The sequence below is a fragment of the Myripristis murdjan genome, chromosome 7, assembly GCF_902150065.1.
Source record: "Myripristis murdjan chromosome 7, fMyrMur1.1, whole genome shotgun sequence".
Taxonomy (NCBI): Eukaryota; Metazoa; Chordata; class Actinopteri; order Holocentriformes; family Holocentridae; genus Myripristis; species Myripristis murdjan.
Window position 1 is genome coordinate 30,852,274 of NC_043986.1, and position 19,186 is coordinate 30,871,459.

The 19,186-nt window shown below is 42.2% G+C and overlaps 1 protein-coding gene across 2 annotated transcripts in view; it reads right to left on the reverse strand.

The window, feature by feature from the left end:
- prex1 (phosphatidylinositol-3,4,5-trisphosphate-dependent Rac exchange factor 1) overlaps positions 1 to 19,186 on the reverse strand; it is a 107,362-nt gene that overhangs the window by 45,153 nt on the left and 43,023 nt on the right. For both annotated transcript variants that reach the window (XM_030055520.1, XM_030055519.1), the window contains exons 9-15: positions 17,130 to 17,279; positions 12,840 to 12,987; positions 7,691 to 7,791; positions 6,020 to 6,123; positions 4,542 to 4,591; positions 1,564 to 1,639; positions 2 to 74 (exon numbers count right to left, since the gene is read on the reverse strand). In XM_030055520.1, coding sequence (XP_029911380.1) covers positions 2 to 74; positions 1,564 to 1,639; positions 4,542 to 4,591; positions 6,020 to 6,123; positions 7,691 to 7,791; positions 12,840 to 12,987; positions 17,130 to 17,279 — 702 coding nt within the window. The remainder of the gene's footprint in view (position 1; positions 75 to 1,563; positions 1,640 to 4,541; positions 4,592 to 6,019; positions 6,124 to 7,690; positions 7,792 to 12,839; positions 12,988 to 17,129; positions 17,280 to 19,186) is intronic.

Here is a 19,186-nt window from a genome sequence, read left to right on the forward strand (position 1 = left end):
CCGTGGTGCATGAAGCCATTGTTGCAGAGTCCCACCCCCAGCGTCACGGCGTCCTCGCGGGTCGAGCAGTCTCCCTGGGAAACCAAACGCATGACGCACACAGTCAGTCAGTCAGTCACAAAGCTTGTTTACACCTTCGCACACAGCAGATCACAGCACCGCTGGCCTGATGTGTGCACGGCTGTGTGAGCGTGTTGGGAGTGAGGATGGGAATGCGTGAGCCTGCACATGTAACACTCATTACCCCTGTCGACAAAATGAAATGGAAAAGAAAGAATGACTGAATAACAGGAGAGACAGAAGAAAAGACAACAAAAAAAATCAAAGACAGGAAGAAGACAGAATGATGAAACGGTGGATCAGTACTGCAGGGATGGAGAAGTACCAGAATATCCTACTCTCATAGAAATACTGTTTGCTAAAACTGCATTTCGGTAGAACTGACTCTAGTATATACACTTATATATGAAATTATATATAACATATAAGTACATCTATCCTTACTTAAAAATAAAGGTATGCCATTTAACCTCTTCAACCCTGCAGCTCACATTGGTGGCAACATCATTACAAATGCATACTGTGCAGCTGAGCTTTGTTATATTTTACATACTAGTAGAGATCCCAAGGTTTCCAGAGATACCAAATATGTCCTGCTGCATTATGGGGAAATGTGTATTAAATGATGCACGAGACATCTAGATATTATCTACATGATGTGATGCAGCCATGAAACAATGGCATCTTGGGAAAATCAAAGTTCAGGGGTTAAAACTGTGCTTGGATTAAATTGTTACTATAGTCCCCTATAATCTTTTATGATCATTTACATAAAAAGGTACCCAAATACCATCATGAGAGTAAAAGCAATTTGTTACATCCTTGGTGCTTTGTGTGTCTCTCTTCATGGACATAACAGGCAAATAGTTTATGGGTTTGGTTTAAAGGTACACTCATGCATTTGTATTGAAGTGATGACCATTCAGACTCCACTGACAAAAATGTGGAATAAGCACAAAATTTGATGACTCAGTCTATATGGTTCTCATAGTTGGCATGACTCACTGTGCTTATTATTAGGTGCTTTATTCCACATTTTAAGTTGAGTCTTAATCTTAATAAATATATATATAATAACGACATGGTTCTCTCTCTCTCTCTCTCTCTCTCTCTTTCTCTCTCTCTCTCTCTCTCTATTTATTCATTTATTTATTAATGCAAGAGTTGGGTTTCATGAAAGTAAAAAAGTCCATGTGGGGAGTGAAAGAGGAGGATCACATTGTCAGAAATGTCTTCTGGACCTAAAATACTTACAAAAAATATCAATAGTTGAGTGCTGTATGGAGAAATGTTTAACTTGTGTAATAAAAGAAACAGAAAGAGACATGACTTCTGAAAAACTGGCCGTGGCCCCTAGAGGTTATTGCTGTTACTGTTAACTGTTATCAGACAATAGCCAGTGCGTTCTGAGGTTGGTTGAGTCTAAACAGTCCTTACTTGAATCAATCCTCAATTTTGTGTAGTGCACCTTTAAGGTCAGTGTATAATAGACATCCAGTTTACCTGTGAAAGAAGCCAATCCACCAGTTTGCTGGCAGGAACCACGGATTTGAAGGTTTTCAAATGGTGGTCTCTGTCCCTGAAAGGGACAACAACAAGGGTTCACAAAATGTGGTTTTCACAGTGATATGCACAGCACATGCAACCGCTGCGTCAGCAACCACACAGCAACAGCACACATGTTGAACACAAAGAACAACGTCTTGGTAGTTAACAGCGTCAAGTCAAACTGACCAAAGAGTCCAAAAAAAAAAAAAAAAAGCTTGTGCTATGTTTATGTCACGTTTTGTAAAAGCTGCATTTCATGGATACGACATGAAAGGGGGTATCTATTCTTACTTCCTCAAATGTCCCCTGCAAAATTCATACAGCGTAAGCAATCAGTTGTGATGTGAAACAGGAAATGCTGGTGAGGATGTGTGGTTGCTAATGTGACACGTGACGGGTGTAACGAGGCCTATGAAAAGAACAGAAGCTTCTGTTTGTTCTACCGTCTCGATGTGGTGAGCGTGTTGTTGACTGTTTCTGCACCACCCATACTGTTAACTGCGACAGTCGTCACACTTAAAGCCGAAGTGGCACCGGTCCTTTTCGAGATAAAAAGCTACACAGCGTGAGTTTGGCTTCATCAGCATGCAGGACAAGAGGGAGAGAGTGCAGACAAGCACAGAGCAAATGGAGGGCCAGTTAATTACAAATCTCCTTTAACATTCTAAAAGATCGAATGTCAAAGTACTGTAAGGATATTGGAGATCGGCATTCATCACCTGTATTATTGCTGTACGTGTAGGATCCTGTTTCAAGTCATATTATTTTGCTGGCCTATCATTCAGTAGTTAAGCTCCTCCAGAAAAAATGTGACAAGTTTTTAAAAATGCTCTACAGAAAACAGAGAGAATATCAGGCTTCAGGCTTTCCCTCATCAATCAGGATCTTCCTGTCATCTCTGATTTGTGTCATCTTTTGGCTTAAGAGGAAACTGTATCCAATATGACATCCATGCCCTATACGCTTCATGTAATTTCAACTATATTTCTAAAAGCATGCCTTTAAGGCCTAGTTGGCTCAATTATTTTATCAGTGCCTGCTAGCTCAGTCCCCTGTTGTTTTAATTATGGTGTAGTTCAACCCCTGTTGGAGAAAGCCAATTTGTGGCCCTTAGCAATTATAGCCCTACCTCCTGTCTGCCTATTTTATCCTGTGTTTTACAGAAAATGATTTCTATTCAGCTGATAATACTTATGAATATTAGCTACATCTTTAAGAATTCAGAAAACAGAAATGTTTTAGGAGCACACCAAAGAATACAGATTACCTTCCTTAAAGTTACCAGTGGTCTCCTTGCTGAAACTGATAGTTGCATCATCAGCACCAGTGGAACTATTGTGGCATTCCTCAAGGCCTGATTTTAGGCCCCAGGCTGTTTTATTTGTAAACATAATATCCTCCAACATGTCTCTATCTCTTGGGGGGGAAACGGGAGGGGAGGGTGTGTGTCTATGAATCAGTGTGTCCATCTGTTTGTCACATCATCTGTTTGTTGGGTGTCCTCTAACTCAGCGTGCAGCTGCCAACAAGATGGTCAACACGTGGCCTCATCCACCTCTGGTTGTGCACTTTATTACAGTTTCTGGACCGGAGCAATGAGCTCTACTGACTTCCATTCATTCATTCGTTTGTTTATCAGCTCAGCTCATACCATGCTGAGTGAATGAGAAACTCTACCAACAAAAGGTTTTTCCATCCATCTGCCTCACATGGGATCAAAGTGGGGCAGGGGGGTGACCCATTGGTGAGGAGCGTCATGTTTACTTATTATTATCATCATTATTATGGCCACATTTTAGTAGTGTGAGTTGCGGTTGGACTTTGTCAGTCAGCAAAATTTCAGTATAACGTGAGACAAAGACAAAAATGATTCACAACTATCATGGATACACTGAGAACATTAAGATTGATGATAGTGCATTACATTCATCACCCATATAGCATAATTAATTGTTGTGGTTTGCAATGGCATTGCTCTAACAGATATGAAAAAACCAAACAAACAAAAAGCCTCTGGTAATATTACATAATATTTGGCTGTCAGGCTGGAGGGTTTGCCTTTGTGTGTTAATGGGATTTATCCCCAGACCAAAAGCTCTTTTGTTTGCGCCAATAGCAACCCGGGCACTTCAATCAGTGGCTGAAAGATGGAGGGAGAGATAGAGAGACGAAGGGGGGAGGGCGGAGGGGTATGATGAGAGGGCCGCAGACACCAGAATGTGTTTGTGTGTGTGTGTGTGTGTGTGTGTGTGTGTATCATTCTGAGAACAAGTTTGAGGTTTAGACCTTTGGATTGGGGACATTTTTGCTCTGTGAGGTCATTTTTGTCATCTCTGTCTTCTTCGACTTCTTGGATTATGTTTAGTTTTGAGTCAACAGAAGGTCCTCACATGAATATTAAGACAAACAAGTATATGTTTGTCTATGTGAGAGAATTGAGATTGAGAGTGAGAGTGAGCAAGAGAAAGAGAAAGAGAAAGAGACAGAAGGAGAGACTGATTGTGAAAGAGATAAAAGAGGATTTAGGTCGTCCTCATTTGCTTTCAGGTCTCTCGGAATGCTGTCGTCATTTGGACAATGTCGAGCAAAACTCTTCTACATGCACAAACACACATTTGTCTGACCCATAACGAAGCAATTATTAACAGACTATGGCTAAAAAGTGGCTCAGCAGTCATGAGCCCCCGACACCTTTCAGCCTGAGTCTTCATATGTGAGCAGCAAATTCGAAAAAGCCAGACTAGGCTGCCAGGTTGAAGAAGAGAAAGGTGTGAGAGGTGTCACTCCTGGCAACACTGCTGTTTGTTCAGTCACAAAAAAAGCATGGTGTGGCCAGTGTGAATCCCTCATGAATATGCATGGACATGCACCTGGGGAGAGGGAACGTTAACATACGGGGAGGAAGGGAGGAGGGAAGGGAGGTAGATACTTACTTGATGACAGGCGTGTGGAGGCTGTGAAGGCGGCAGTACAATCTGACGCCCTACAAGAGAAAGGAGTGGGGCTGTTGAGTCACAGGGCATGCAGTGCTGATAACCCACACACCCTGAGTAAACAAGTACAAGCATGGCTTCAGGACAAGAGATTTGGCTGTTGACGGTGAAAAGAGTTAACCCGAGGCGATTGCTGGGGAACAGGAATTTCAACACGACAGTCTCAACATACAGTCACTTTTGCTTCTTAGGTGTTTCGGTAAACGCATTTTAAACTGATTTATCATAAGCTCATTATCTGAAATACATGTGCATGTGCGAGCCGAGACGAAAGTTGATCTCAAGGAATAAAGTGAGCGAGGAACTAAGAATGCTGACTGGAAATCAAGGAAAAGACACACCTCAACAGCTTTCAGTGTTATATTCCTTTTTTATGGGTTTTGGTTTCAATGATTTATAATGTCTTTATTTTTCTTTCTTTCTTTCTTTCTTTCTTTCTTTCTTGGGCCCACATGATGACCTTGATAAAACTGATGTGTCAATGTAATCAATGTATTCAGTGTATTCAATGTAAGTGAACTTCAAAGGCAATGTGAAAGTGTAAATATTGTAATTATCCAATGGGAATCCTTGAAATGTCTTCCATAGTCTTCCAAATCTTTTCTGTTTTACCCCTGATGAAGGCGGGAGTAATTTGATGTTAATGTATTAACTAGGCCTGTAACCATAGGCATGCACACAGTATTTACCTTTAAACTGAGGTCTTGTGGGGGCATGACGGTGGGTATAAGCGCTGTAATTTCCATTTTAATGGATGAAATAAACTTGACTTGAAGACGTTGGGCAAGAGCGTGAAAATTGTATGTGATCATCACTGAAATGATCCTCGATTTCAATTTGTTTTCTCCAGTGTTCTGATTGTGCTCTCTGAGAAACATGTTGAATTTGGAAAAAGCAAACAAGCAACGATTCAATCTGACAGTTAGCTAGTGAAACCTGGCAGCAGTGGTATTGTACACCTGGCATTACTGGATTGAATCATCGCTTATTGCGGTTACAATTACAATTCACATTTGGCAGACGCTTTTATCCGAAGCGGAGTACATTTGAGATTTTCATACACCGCAAGAAAAGATCTATTCAGGTTATTTTAGCTTATTTGCTTGTCCGTATCACTGAATGTCTGTATCAGAACTGACTCTGAGGTGAGCAAACCAAATTCGAAATTATAGCTGAAGGATGAATTTAGTTCTGATAAATTCCATTTTTGAATCAATTTCTTCACCAATTCAGCGATTCAATATGAGGATGATGAATACAAATTTATGCTGCTCAAACACAATTTCTGCAGTCACTAATCTCTTTTCCAAAGGAAGAGCCATACCATGAAGAAACACATTTCTCTATTTTTTCCCTTTGTTTTTTCTTGTGTGTCTCAAAACATATGGTCTAGAAGGTTCCAAACCAGCGGGAGTTACCTTAGACATGATATCCTCCATCTCGCTGCGGGCTTTGTAGGTGCCGTCGTCATAGCGGAAGCGGTACAACACCTGTTCATTCTTGAACTGGTGCTTGTCCGACACTGAAACATCACCAGAAGAAGAAACGGTTAACCCTGCTAGTTTCCAGTTAACAAGATGATCTGCGTTGGAAACAAGTGATGATTTCTCAATTTCCTAAATAAACAAGGGTATCATATCTAAAAACCATGATATTCTTTCCTTTGTCCATTTAATTTGCTGTGTATATTTTGTGGGCAAAGAGCGTAGCTAACAGTAGAGAGATGGGCTCCTTTAGCATTGTGTGGTAACAGGGAAACCCAGTTGAAAATCCACATCTGTGTCTGGTTACCCATAACACCTACATTATTTAACACAGACAACCACCAATCTCCATAAAATATCCAAACCAGCAGCTAAAAAAACGCTCAGAAAAAATAAACAACGTAATCCAGCATGGAAAATGACCAAGGAGTACACGAATACCTGGCGGTGGGAGCAGCCAGCAGGGTTACCTGCCAAACAGAGGCAGTTTGGCTCCACCACAACAAGCTGGCGGGGGCTCAAACAAGCTGTTTTGAGTCTAGACGTAATATGCCCTCATAAAAGCGCCGGAATGCACTACAAAAATCAGCCTTTGTGAAGTGTCAAATATGGCCTTTACCGCGCATGAAATAATGCTCAATTATGAGAGGAGCAAAAGAGATGTCAAAACCACAAAAATGAGTATGAAGTGGAGCACCTCACTGGCTCAGACATGCTCTGCTGACTGTCCTGGATTGAGGCCAAGTTTGCACGGTGTTGCTGTAATCTCTACCCACTGTGACTTTCACAAACTAACGCATTGCTCAGCACTGGTAGATGCCCAGCGCCAATTTGCCGCTTTGTCACACTACCTCTCTCTGTCCGCTCTCTTATCACCATGCCTCCAGTGCTCAAGGCCACTGACTAATTGGTGACAACTACACTGTCGCTGCGGGGCCAGAGTCACCCCCACTGAGTGCGATCCCACAAACCCCCGTGTTTCATCATTGTGTCCTCTGCGCTCATGGGCTGCTGTGAGAGGGGATTTCAGGGGATTTTCCACAGGTATTCAGTGTCAGAAATATGAACACTGGGTCTCAGTATTATCCGGAGAGGGTGCTGTGAGTAAATCTCAACGACGGTTTGCAATTACCATGGCCAACAGCCCCTTCAGCAACACACTGGCAACCTCCATTCATACATTATTTATAGGTGTGTGTGTGTCTTCCATTTCTCACTGCATAATTCTGGCAGGTGCACCTGTGAATGTTACTCCGCACTAAATCAGGAGAGGGGAAAGAATGTGGGAAACATTTACAGAATAACGACAGACTTATCCCGTCCTTGGACCATCCCTAGAATGCGCGCTCCAATAGGTGGGAAGTGAGGAAGTGAATTCATAACATGAAAGAGTCAAAAGATCAAGGAAGGAGCAGTGAGTGTGAATAGAGGAGTAAGAAAGCGCCAGAGAAAGAGGATGAAGTGACTAAAAACATGGCAAAGTTGCAAGTCAAAATAGCAGAAAAATAAGAAGAAATATAAAACACAGAGAGAGAGAGAGAGAGAGAGAGATACAGAATGAGAGACAGGGGAGAATAAAAAACACAAGGTTTTGTTTTCTCTCACCATGGTGGATGATGCCATTTTCCAGCAGAGCTTGTCCCAGGTTGACCCCTTCGTCAGGTTTACTGATCTCTCCGCTCTCTATGAGCCATGACACGAACTCACTGAGGACACAACACAGAGACACGAACCATAAGCTCTGCTTTCTTAAAGTGCTGATCCATGAGTTTCTTTGTATTTCGTCTCCATCTTTTATGTTGACCACTCACTGAGGTGGTGTTTCTGCACTGGACTTCCCACAGATCACCAAAATGTCAGGGGTTATATTGCACATCAGCCGTTTTCAAACTTTTTCATCTTCCGCACCCACAGGCTGACTGTCATTAAAGCCACAGAGCCCTATCTGAAGTGACTTTGTCCTAGGTACCCTGATATGAAAGAAAGGATATTTTTGGATTGGTTTGTTTAGCTCTTTGAAACCTGAGCAGAATTCGCTTGATTTCTTTCAAAAACACTTTGAAAACCCCCGTCGTAGATCATAAAAGTAGCACATAAATGAATACCACTTAAATGTCAAATGCAGGTTCCATAAAAACACAAGACAATAAAATCTAATTGTTCTCATCTTTTCATTCATTTGCAGCACACCTCCTTGCTCTCTCTCTCCACTTAATTTATCCTTCTCTTGTCTCATGCTACAAATATCTCTCTGACTTAATTTCGTACATGTATTTTACCCTCCAAACTCAAACACGTCCATGCTGCTCTCTTCTTTGGAAACCCGGTGTGTGCTGGACAAATGTTTGAAGTAGAAAATTACACTCTCCCTTGCTGCCTCTTCCACGCTGCTGAGCAAAATCAGTTCCCCAGAGAATGATGAACAGTGAATGAAAGAAAAGCTCTGTGTGTGTGTGTGTGTGTGTGTGTGTGTGTGTGTGTGTGTGTGTGTGTGTGTGTGTGTGTGTGTGTGTGTCTGAGTGTGATTGTGAATGCTGAGACTGAGCAAGCATGTTGGAAATGGATTTGAACTGCTTGTTGTCTGTGTGTGTGTGTGTGTGTGTGTGTGTGCGTGTCTGTACATTTACATGTGATATCAGACAGGCTTGCATGCAAAAGCACACGTGTGTCAGCGCACAGAGTGTGTGCACATGTGCTTGTGTGTGTGTGTGAAGTCAAGCCAAAAGCATCTCATTGCTGTGTGTGTATGTTCATGCAGACTCAGGGACACCTTGAGCCATCTGCCACTACTACTTTTTGTCTGGCCGAAACACAAAAGGAATATTTTAACATAATTAATAAGAGCCTTCCTTGTGACCTGCCAACTGCACTCCAAGACCTCTGCACGCGTGTGTGTGTGTGTGTGTGTCCCTCTGTAAAAGCCAGAGGCTGTTAACTGACAGTGACAGGGGACTGGATTGGAAATGGAGGAGTGCTGGGTGAGATTTTATTTCTCTGTGTGTGGTTCTTATGTAAAAATCAGGTTAATTTTGGATACAGTGCCGTTATGGAAATTAATATGAACAGAGGGTGGTGGGGGGCGGGGGGGGGGGAAATACTTAGCAGGGATATATGGTGGTAATTTGGTGAAGCACATTCTTACATCTGAAACACATGTATATACAGCTGTATCTCGAGCTCTGCAATAGTAGCAAGTCTGTTCACGCATTCCTTTGCAAAAGCACGATTGATGATGTCATCTCAGTTAACTATTGGAAATATGTGAGTCAACGGTTGAGGGCCCATTCTTTCTTGTCTCAGCTTGAGGCCTCGCCGTTTCCAAGAAAAAAAAAAAAAAAAAAAAAAAAAAAACGAGCTCCAGGTACACATTTTAGAGAGGTTGCTCACTGGTGAACAGTCAGATTTCATCTTCTGCAGTGCGCACAGTTGAGCAATCGATGACAAACAAAAAAGGGAAAGTCTCGCTTTTTGACTACAGTGGTCCCTCGTTTATCGCGGGAGTTACGTTCTAAAAATAACCCGCAATAGGCGAAATCCTCGAAGTAGTCAGCTTTATTTTTTACAATTATTCTAGATGTTTTAAGGCTGTAAAACCCCTCACTACACACTTCATACACTTTTCTCAGACAGGCATTAACATTTTCTCACTTTCTCTCTCTCTTGTTTAAACACTCTCAAAGTTCAAACCTTCGTAGAAAAAGTCCAGTAAAAAAACAAAAAACAAAAAAAAAAACATGCAAAATTGCACTAAAAAAAAATCCGCGAAACTGCGAGGCCACGAAAGGTGAACCGCGTTATAGCGAGGGACAACTGTACCACACAAATAAAATCTACATACGAGAATGCTGCTTTTTCAGGTAAAAAGTAACATACTCAATAAGTAAATGTTTTGCTGCTCTCTATTGCATATTCATGAGTCCCAACCCACTGAGCAAAATCATACTGATCAGCAGTTTTGCAGAGGTCGACATGTTATAGGCGTAAGGGCTAGTAGATGCATACATTTTTGACTACATCTTCTCAGATATGAGACAAAGATAAGCATTAACGTCTACATAAGGACTTCTCTGCATATTTTTGGTACAGCTGTTTATCAGTCTAACATTAGACTATACATGGCTAAAAAAAAAACAAAAAAACAAAGAAGGTATCACATTACTGGACAAATGATTTGACTGACAGGTGATTGCTAAGACGTGCAGTGCAGAAACACCACAACAACGAGCACTCAGTACCAAAAAATGAGACAAAATTATGAAAAAAAAAGGCAGCTCTTGTATCTTTCCACTTTAGATCCATAATGATATAAGCACTGGCATAACCTTTATCATCCAATAAGGAAATGCAAGGAGAGTTAAAAGAGAACACGGACGTTCTTCTGAGGTGGACAGCAGACAAATGATGGAATTATGCTATCAAGATGACAGGGTGCGATCTACCCAGCACTCAGTATCTCCATTTAATGCAATAGCCTCTGAAACTCTGCTTGCTGATAATTTCATCAGAATGGCAGAATGCAGCGCTAATGCAGGCTGTGCTCATCAGCAGGAAATGATTGAGTAATGAAGGGAGAGAAGGAGGGAGAAGGTGGAAAGCTAAAAAGAGGAGAGAGAAGGAGTAATGGAAGGGGTGGGGTGAAAGAGGCAGACAAATTGGAGGAAAACTATAACAGATGAGGCAAAATAACAAGTGATGGAGTGAAACCAAGGAACGTATAAAGATGGAGGGGACATTATGTCATCGTGCATGAGCCCGATGTGGTGCTTCTGAATGTGGAAAAATTTGATGTGGCTGTCATTGTTATGAGTGGGTTTGCCACCCCTCTGTTCATGCCTTATTTAACAGGTTAGTGTCCCAGCCAAATGTTGGAATTATCAGTAATTTATCCGTTGCTAACTAGCTCATATTTCATGTATCAGATTATACATTTTAAATATGCCTGTGGCTAACATTACCATTGTTTGGTTAGAGCTAGGCTAAACGCTAGGCTTTATACAGTTCCTTGGCAGACTCCTGATGTTTTGAGACCAATAACAAGGACAACTAATGTACCCATTGGACAAAAACTCACTAGTTTACAGTATTATTACTGTTACATAGCTGAATCTCTATCCTGTCAAAGTCCAAACAGCAGAGGTATAGTGGTTTATAGTGGGATTTTCCATGCCAATCCAATTGAGTTAAATATTAGTGGCATCAATGTCTGGCAATTTGGAAAACTTTTGCCACAAAATATTGTCCCCTCCTTCTTTATAGTCTCCTTGAGTGATACAGGGAAGCCAGGGTAACAAAATAGATCAAATGAAGGTCTGACGGTGGCCGTGGGGGCTAGTGTGAGGAGAGACTGCCCTTCAACTAGAGGAATCAGGTTCAGACGTCAATGCTGGCAAAGGTCCGCCATGCTGAAGTGTCCTTAGGCAAGACACTAAATCCCCACCAGCTCCCTGTGCTGTTTTATAACTGGCCCTGACTTTTGACCTCAATGTGGAAGGAAGCAAGAGAAAACAGAATTTCCCTCTGGAGATTATTACATATTCTAATCGTGTTCTTGGTGCAATACAGTAAGTGCTGACAAGGAGGAACAGTGCTGCAAAAACCTCCAATCTTAATGTCGATCACTTTCCCGGCATAGGGCAGATGCACACACAGTGTAGCAGAGTGCATTTCCTGGAAGGTCTTAGGATCCAGAATGTCTAGCCCGGCCCGAGTCCCGTCAAGCAAAGAGCGGAAAACACCCAGACAAGCACGGCTCGTGACGCCACTGAGACGGAGCGTGTCTCCCAAAAATACCGATACATATTTAAGCAATTCATTAAATCTGCTTCTTGGCAGTGGAGGATCTGTTCAAATTTGGTAGTCACATGAGTTGTTGTCGTCCATTATATATTTCACCCTAGGATTCATGATTTAACCTGAGGGATGGTTTTAATGATTTGTGGGGGGGACTGGGTGGTGTGCACCCTGGTGTCGTTTTAGCAGACCACTCATCAGTCATCGTCGCCGTTCTGTCTAGTTTATTTTCTGTTTCTACAAAATGGTGCTAAGAAGAATTTTAATTGCTGCTCAGGAGCTCAAAAGCATTGGTGTGCATGCAGAGCTACTGGGGGGGAAGAGGAAAACTTCAGGCAAGGCCCTCATTGTCTATTCATGGCATTGAAAGACTGAGGGACAGAAAGGGGAATGGCTCACTGCAGAGCCTCAGTTAATGGAATGGTCTTCCACTAATGAAAGTGTGTAAGAGTGTGTGTGTGTGTGTGTGTGCGTGTGAGTGAGTGTGCGTGTGTGTATTTATGTACAGTATACACATGTCTGGGCCTGATAGGGATGAATGTGTAGCCCCATGATGAAGTGTTTGGCTTGCAGCCGACAGGGAAATCATTTTGAGTCTCCGTCCTCAACTGAGTGGTCCTTGGGATGCTGTGTGTGCATGTGTGTGTACATGTGACTGAGGACTGAGGCTTGATGATACGAGTGTGTGGAGCTGCGTAGCCATTTATATAGCTAGAGAGAGGTGATTACAGTGGCTCATTAGGGACAAGAGGATGTGGTGATAAAAACAGTTTAGGCATTTTGCCAGGACTTGGGGCAATTGGATACCCGCTCTTTGGAGTGCCTGCTAATCTTACGTAATAACTTTTTGTCAGGATACCCTTGTGATGAACGGTTGACTGGAAACAAGAATTCACAGCATTGCATTGAGGTAACATTCTTGGAACCTTGACAAACCAAGAGATAAGGGGGCAAAGAAACTCACTTTCCCATGAAGCACTTGGGCACAATGCTGAGCTTCCTGCGTCGATCCTTGATCAGATGTCGGCTCTTGGTCATCATCATGTGGTAGAGCTTCTCCCCTTTCTCTGCGATCATCACATAGGCATCCCGCTCCATTCCCAGTTTGAGACCTGCAAATAAGAGAAAATCACAAATCAGATCAAAAATATTTATCAATTTTGCAGTTATATACTCTACCACAGCAGGGCCACTTCAGGACACAGATTTCCAATTGCAAACCTCAGACATCCATATATGTCAAAGCCCAAGGGCAAAGGCTGTCACGGGGCTGTTCCAAGAGACAAAGCCTTTGCCTGGACTGCTCGTGTTCTGGTATGGTGCAGATGGCAGACAGGAATGGAGCATGGCGGCTCCAGTCTGCCATCACCTTCTGCAATCAATCCAGATGTCAATCTCTCCGAGACAAGTCTTGTTTCTAAGTGTTTTTCAGTGCACTGTGGCAGTTGTTGGCTGTTATTTCTCTACTGTAAGGCAGAACGTAAGAGGCTCCATTGTGAGGCACCCCGCCCTGGCAAGACCTCTCCAAGTAGTGCTCTGTCTGAGCTGCTTAGCTCCATCGTGGGGCTCAATGAACCCTGGAGCTGCACAGTTAGGCTTCCTGACTTGGTCAGGTCAGCTCAGATGCACTGTGAGACTCTGAGCTGCTTAACTCTATTGCCAGACTCATCACCATAAAGTTTTCAGAATCGCTTTCATACCTAAAAGTGCCTTTGTGTAGTCTGGACAAACAAATTGTTTGATACATTGTTACTTTTATCATTTGGTTCACTTGGCTTTCACATGACAAAACAATGAAAACCTGTTATTCTGCTTTTTCTGATAGCACCGGGATGCAGAAGAAAACCAGCAGCCAGCAAAATAACAGGGACAGGTATGAGCAATGGTATGAACCTTAACAATTACGAAAGACATCCTCCTTTTGTCTGCTCATCAAAGGAAGATCAAAGAGTATTGGGAAAGTTAATGAAATGCAATGGAATGGAATGCAAGAGACTGATATGACGGTAAGGATACTGGTCTGACACACTGCAATCGGATTCCGCTACTGAGGTAGAAGCCTAGAGACAGCCTACCAGTAATAACTGCTATACGAGGGATACCAACCAGGTACAGTAAGTTACAAACTTTCTCAACCCAAATTTGGCTGCGTTAGAGTGGTTGCCTTTCTCACTTCAAATAAGCTGCTCCAGACTTTGCTTGGAACCGTTGTGAGACCATCTCTTTCAAGCAGACTAGTTTGAAAATGTGGTGTATCACAGGGTGCGATTAGGGAGTTCTCACCAACCCAAATGAACTGCACCAAGGGGAACTGACTGAACTACACACAAAGGTTTGATTCTAAAAATGGCAGGTGTAAAGGTGACCTAAATCTGCAATAATATAGGACCATCAGCACAATGGTACTGTTGGCAAAGGTGCATAATGCAATGTCTTGGCCTGGCACCTTTGCTGCATACTGTCCTGTCTATGCCTGAGTCTACTGTCTACTATCCACTACAGATGAGATTAGCAAAGGAAAATATTTTTACGCTGCATGTGTTTGGGCATGACCTTGGCAATCTATATGAGAATAAAGGTGGAACTACCATTAGACTTCCTGCCTCAAGGGAAAAGTTGCATATTGTAGCTTAACAACCCAATTTTTTTCCCCAGTGAAGCTTTGGAGGAGGTTGTACTTCAGTGTGGGACTCAAACATTTCCGACTCCTTAATGGTGGGCTCTACGCTGGCAGCCTCTGATGGAGGTGGGGGTTAGATTACATTTGACAGCAGCTGGACTGGATTTAAACAATGAGTGTCATTGAACAAGAGACGGGGGCTTGTCCAGCGCAGAGGCCCCCACGGCTTCTAGTCCAGCTGTCAGAGTTTGTCTAGAACTGCTCCTCATCCTCCCACTCTATTTGGCACAAGCTAGTGCCCTATCACATTATCTGACCCACGCATTTTCCCTGAACTTCCACGAAAACATTGATGAGATAAAAACCTTGCCACGGCCAGCTGGCAGTTCTCAAACAATGGAAGTCCTCTGGGACGTTTGTGGAGAGCAAAATGTCCAATAGAAGGAACCACCAGCAGCAATACACGGAAAAGGTCACATTGAACAAGGTGTGTCAGGAAAAGAGAATACCACAATGCATTAGGGGAGACAAGGGAGAAAACTGTTGCTGGGATGTATTGCTATAATTATCGTATGGTTGTCCAGATCGGGGCAAAGACAGTTGAGAGTAAGGTAAGAGCACGGAGAATGGCTTAGACTCGGTAAGGAGGGGCTTTGGTCACTGTGACTGATCAGGCATCTGTTAGCCTCAGGTCAATTTCCGCCAGGTTGTAACCCAATACCTTCGTACTCCCTCTTACTCTGCAATCCTCCACTTTCACTGGCAGATCGAGTGCTGATGCCCTTGAACTCCGCTGTGACCACTTACTTAAGTCTACTCCAAATTACAAAGGCTAATTCACAACATTTGAAATATTGAAGCTGACAGTTGTATTCCGCCAGTCTACAGGTGTAGCTGGGCTCTCGGGCCTTCTGTCATTTTCAGCCAAGTCATGTTCGTATCGCTTGGGGACTTGATTTTTCACCATCAATGCTATCAGGTGACTTTTTGCCTGCAGCCCCAAATCCACCAAAAGCCTTTCAAGCTTTATTCACACCCTCTAATGCACACACAATAACAAAGACAGATGGCCACTACTGAACAGGTGGGAACACATTTTAAAGTCAAAAGCAGGACGTCTAACTATGGAGGGAAAACAACCCAAGGAGCAACAAGAATATCCATTGACATCACTGCCTGAAAGAAAGTGGTCTTTTTTCCTCAACTTATCATTTAATCTTTTTGTGGTCATTTCATTTTGAAAAAGTATTTCAGAGACGTGGAAATAAGTGGGCGGTTTTGCAGGAGTTTTGAAGCATCAGTGAATGATGAGCTTACCTTTCAAATGATGTTTTGGGTGTAATTACAATTAACTCCCCCATCCCACACACACATATACAAACACAATAGTGCTCCAAGGCCAATCCTGATGTTTAAACCTATTCTATTTAATTTATTGTCATTTATTTTGTCAATTCCGTTGTATACAAAACAAAGAAAATGCATTCTTCCACGAACACGCACATTCAAATCAAAATATTTTTACACCTTCCATGAGCAACATAACAAGCATTAAATTACAGTAAAAATAGATCCTCCTTATTTTAATTAATTCCAGTGTCATCCTCCCCTGTTAAGCGTCGTTCTTTGGCAATCAAAGGCAAGTCTATTTCAAGCTCTGGCCAAGATCGAAGATGCTGTTTTTAGCACATCTTCTGTTGTTTGTGAATGGGAGGTGTGATTGAACACTCACTTCTCACTCGGGGCTTTGATTAGCCTAACACTTCTGCTGCATTGTAAGCAGGAATTGACTTTTCCCATGTAAACAAGACAATGCTGCACCATGCTTCTGCTTTGTGCACAGGATGACCAGGCCAGCTATAAACGTCGTGTCACCTAAGCCTCTTACTCATGAAACAAAACTGGGCATCGTGTTCAAGGTAGGACACAACCGTAGGACAAAAACACTACAATCCAGGTCATAACCACATCCACAGTCGCTATGTGCCAACTGAGGGAGCCTCTATATTTTGTAGGAGACATTAAGCTGACATATTTAGCAGCAGCCTAGAGTGGGTGCAAATGGAGAAGCTTTAATACTTGTATCACCGAAATTACAGGCAACCAAAAATAAGAGGCGCAAAGGCCAACGCTTTAGTCTCTTTGCAATATTGTGATCATAGAATGGTGATGTGAGAGCACGGTGCTAAGAAAAGAAATGGAAGAAAAGCTAAGGAGAGCAATAGAAAGGATTTTTCCCCTTATGCTTTCCTATAAACAGCTGTTTCTAACTCGCTGTATCACAATAATGATTAGTACCTACAGCCAATTCAAGAAAGCATTCACATTTGTTGTTCTAGATATATGGTATTTGGTAGGACTTTCCAGAGAAAAATCCTCTGCCTCATAGAATGTGACACATTCTACCTCTGGTTTGTTTCGAGAAAACTCGAGAGGAACTGGGTAGTTAGCACGAGCAGCAATAGCAGACATAGAAACAAGCGCCACCAACATAAACTCAAACTTCATCAACAAATAATCCAAGAAAGACGTCGGCGGACACCGTTTGACTGCCAGGTGGTCTCTGGGAAGTGCAGTGCATGAACAGCACAGCAATGAACGTTAAATACCAATGAAAATACAGGACAAACTCACTCTCTCTTTGCTCCCGCTCCCTCAAGATGGCGTCCAGCCACTTCTGCTTGTCCTCAGCGTTCTTGGCCATGCAGACAAACCACTTGTTCTTTGCAGTGTTGTGAATCTTCCAGCCATTAGTGACTGTGTAGTTGTTGCTGTGGTAGTCCGCTGCCAAGGCAAAAAACAGGTGTCATCAAAAATACATGCAATAGATTTACATCAATGTATCAGCTTGACGATATATCAGGCCTACTCTGGCCTTCTCGTAAAGTCTACATTCATATTTACATAGAACACTATAGCACTACGCTGGTGTTTTAATCAGATTTCACACAGCTATGTATAAATATAGCACTGTATGTTTCAATTGAGGGCTCTGGGGAAAAAAAAACATGCAGTGCTTACATTTTGTAATTTTTTTTTTTGTGTGTGTGTGTGTGAAAATGCACAGAGGTGCATGAATATTAACACAAAGTACCGACTTGCAGCTTTAGTCCAGAAAAACTGGAATCAGCCTTCAAAAACACACTGGTCACTCACACTGTTAGTCAAGACATTCATCTGGCTTTAGATGACCTTTATCATCAGGAACTCTCTGTTCCATCCATGTGAAACATCAAGCAGAGAGATTGCGAGACTTAGAGATATAGTTACTCTCAAAGTAATTCTAATTAAATCAAAACTAATTAAAAATAGTTACACTCACAACTCTGGGCAAGTTGATCTACTGCAAATTCTCTGGGGTTCACATCTCTTTGACCTACTTCTCTCACGATCTCTTATTTTTCCTTTTATTTATGACAAAGTACTTGTTATTTTAGATATTTTTGTCTGTCAGTCACCTCTATAACAGTGCTGCTGCTGACTATTTTTATTGTAAAATAACCCTTATGAACCAGTCCTTTTTTTAACAAGACAAAACACATATACACCATGTAAAAACTAACCTCAGTTGTAACGCAGTCATGAGCATAATCAAATCACACTTTGAACGCCTTATAAATTAACAATAAAAGAAAACCTCATGAAGGGTTTACTACCAAAGCAAGGATTTATGAGCTAATTAAAGATAAACATGATGCACCATGAGAGGAGTAAAAGACTGTTTTTCCACTGAGTCAACAACAAAAACTCTCCTCTTTCCCTTTCAACCCCATTCTAATTTTATCATCCATTTGGCTGCAGGTGAATATCTACTGAATAATGAATGGCCTTGGGTAATGGGGGGCATTAGTCTTACGCTCAAAGGTCATATAAATAGATCTGATATCACAGACCCCAAAGAGGCCAACTCCTGCTGTCCAAGGGGAGCAGGGATTTTTTTTTTTCTTTTCTGAGTCTGATTTTGGCAAATGTTATGTAGGTACACAAACACACTGAGGTCTGGTGAGGGTCCATGGACATTATAGCTCTATTTGCAAGAAATGAATAACAACAGGTCCAAAATATGACTATGTTATAAGTTGTTACACTTATCAGTATGTGGATCTCAAGGTTTCAGTGTATAGTTAGTGGACATTGCCACGAACTTTGGGTTTCTGCGAATATTTTCAGCAAATAACTCCAACCACTACCACCGAAGTCATATCTTTCACACTCAAAAATCTGATAATCTGTAAGCTGAGAGTACACAATTGAACACATCGTGAATATTGGACCTCAGAGTTCTGCGAAACAGGCATGTTTTTCTTTGTGGTTTCCCCTTCAGCCGCCTGAATGTGACAGGCAACAGCCGACAGGCAGAAAAAAAAAGGTCATATGAGCTTCAAATCCTGCCAGCACATAACAGAAAAAAAAAGGAAACGTGCGAGAGAGAGGAAGACGAAATATGTTTTTACCCCTTAGGCCAACACTAACCAACCCGGGCATGGTGCCTCACAAGAAACCACAAAAGCAAAATGAGCTGAGTGATGGCTGCACTGCCATCAGTTCAAAGGTGAGACGTTTAGGTTTCGTACACTGTCTTAGCAAATACGAGATAAGAACGCAGGTGTCGGCAGGGGTGGCCTGCTCGTACACATCTGATTTTTATCAACACCCTAACCTAAAACTGGATTGCTGAAATCAGAAGGTGG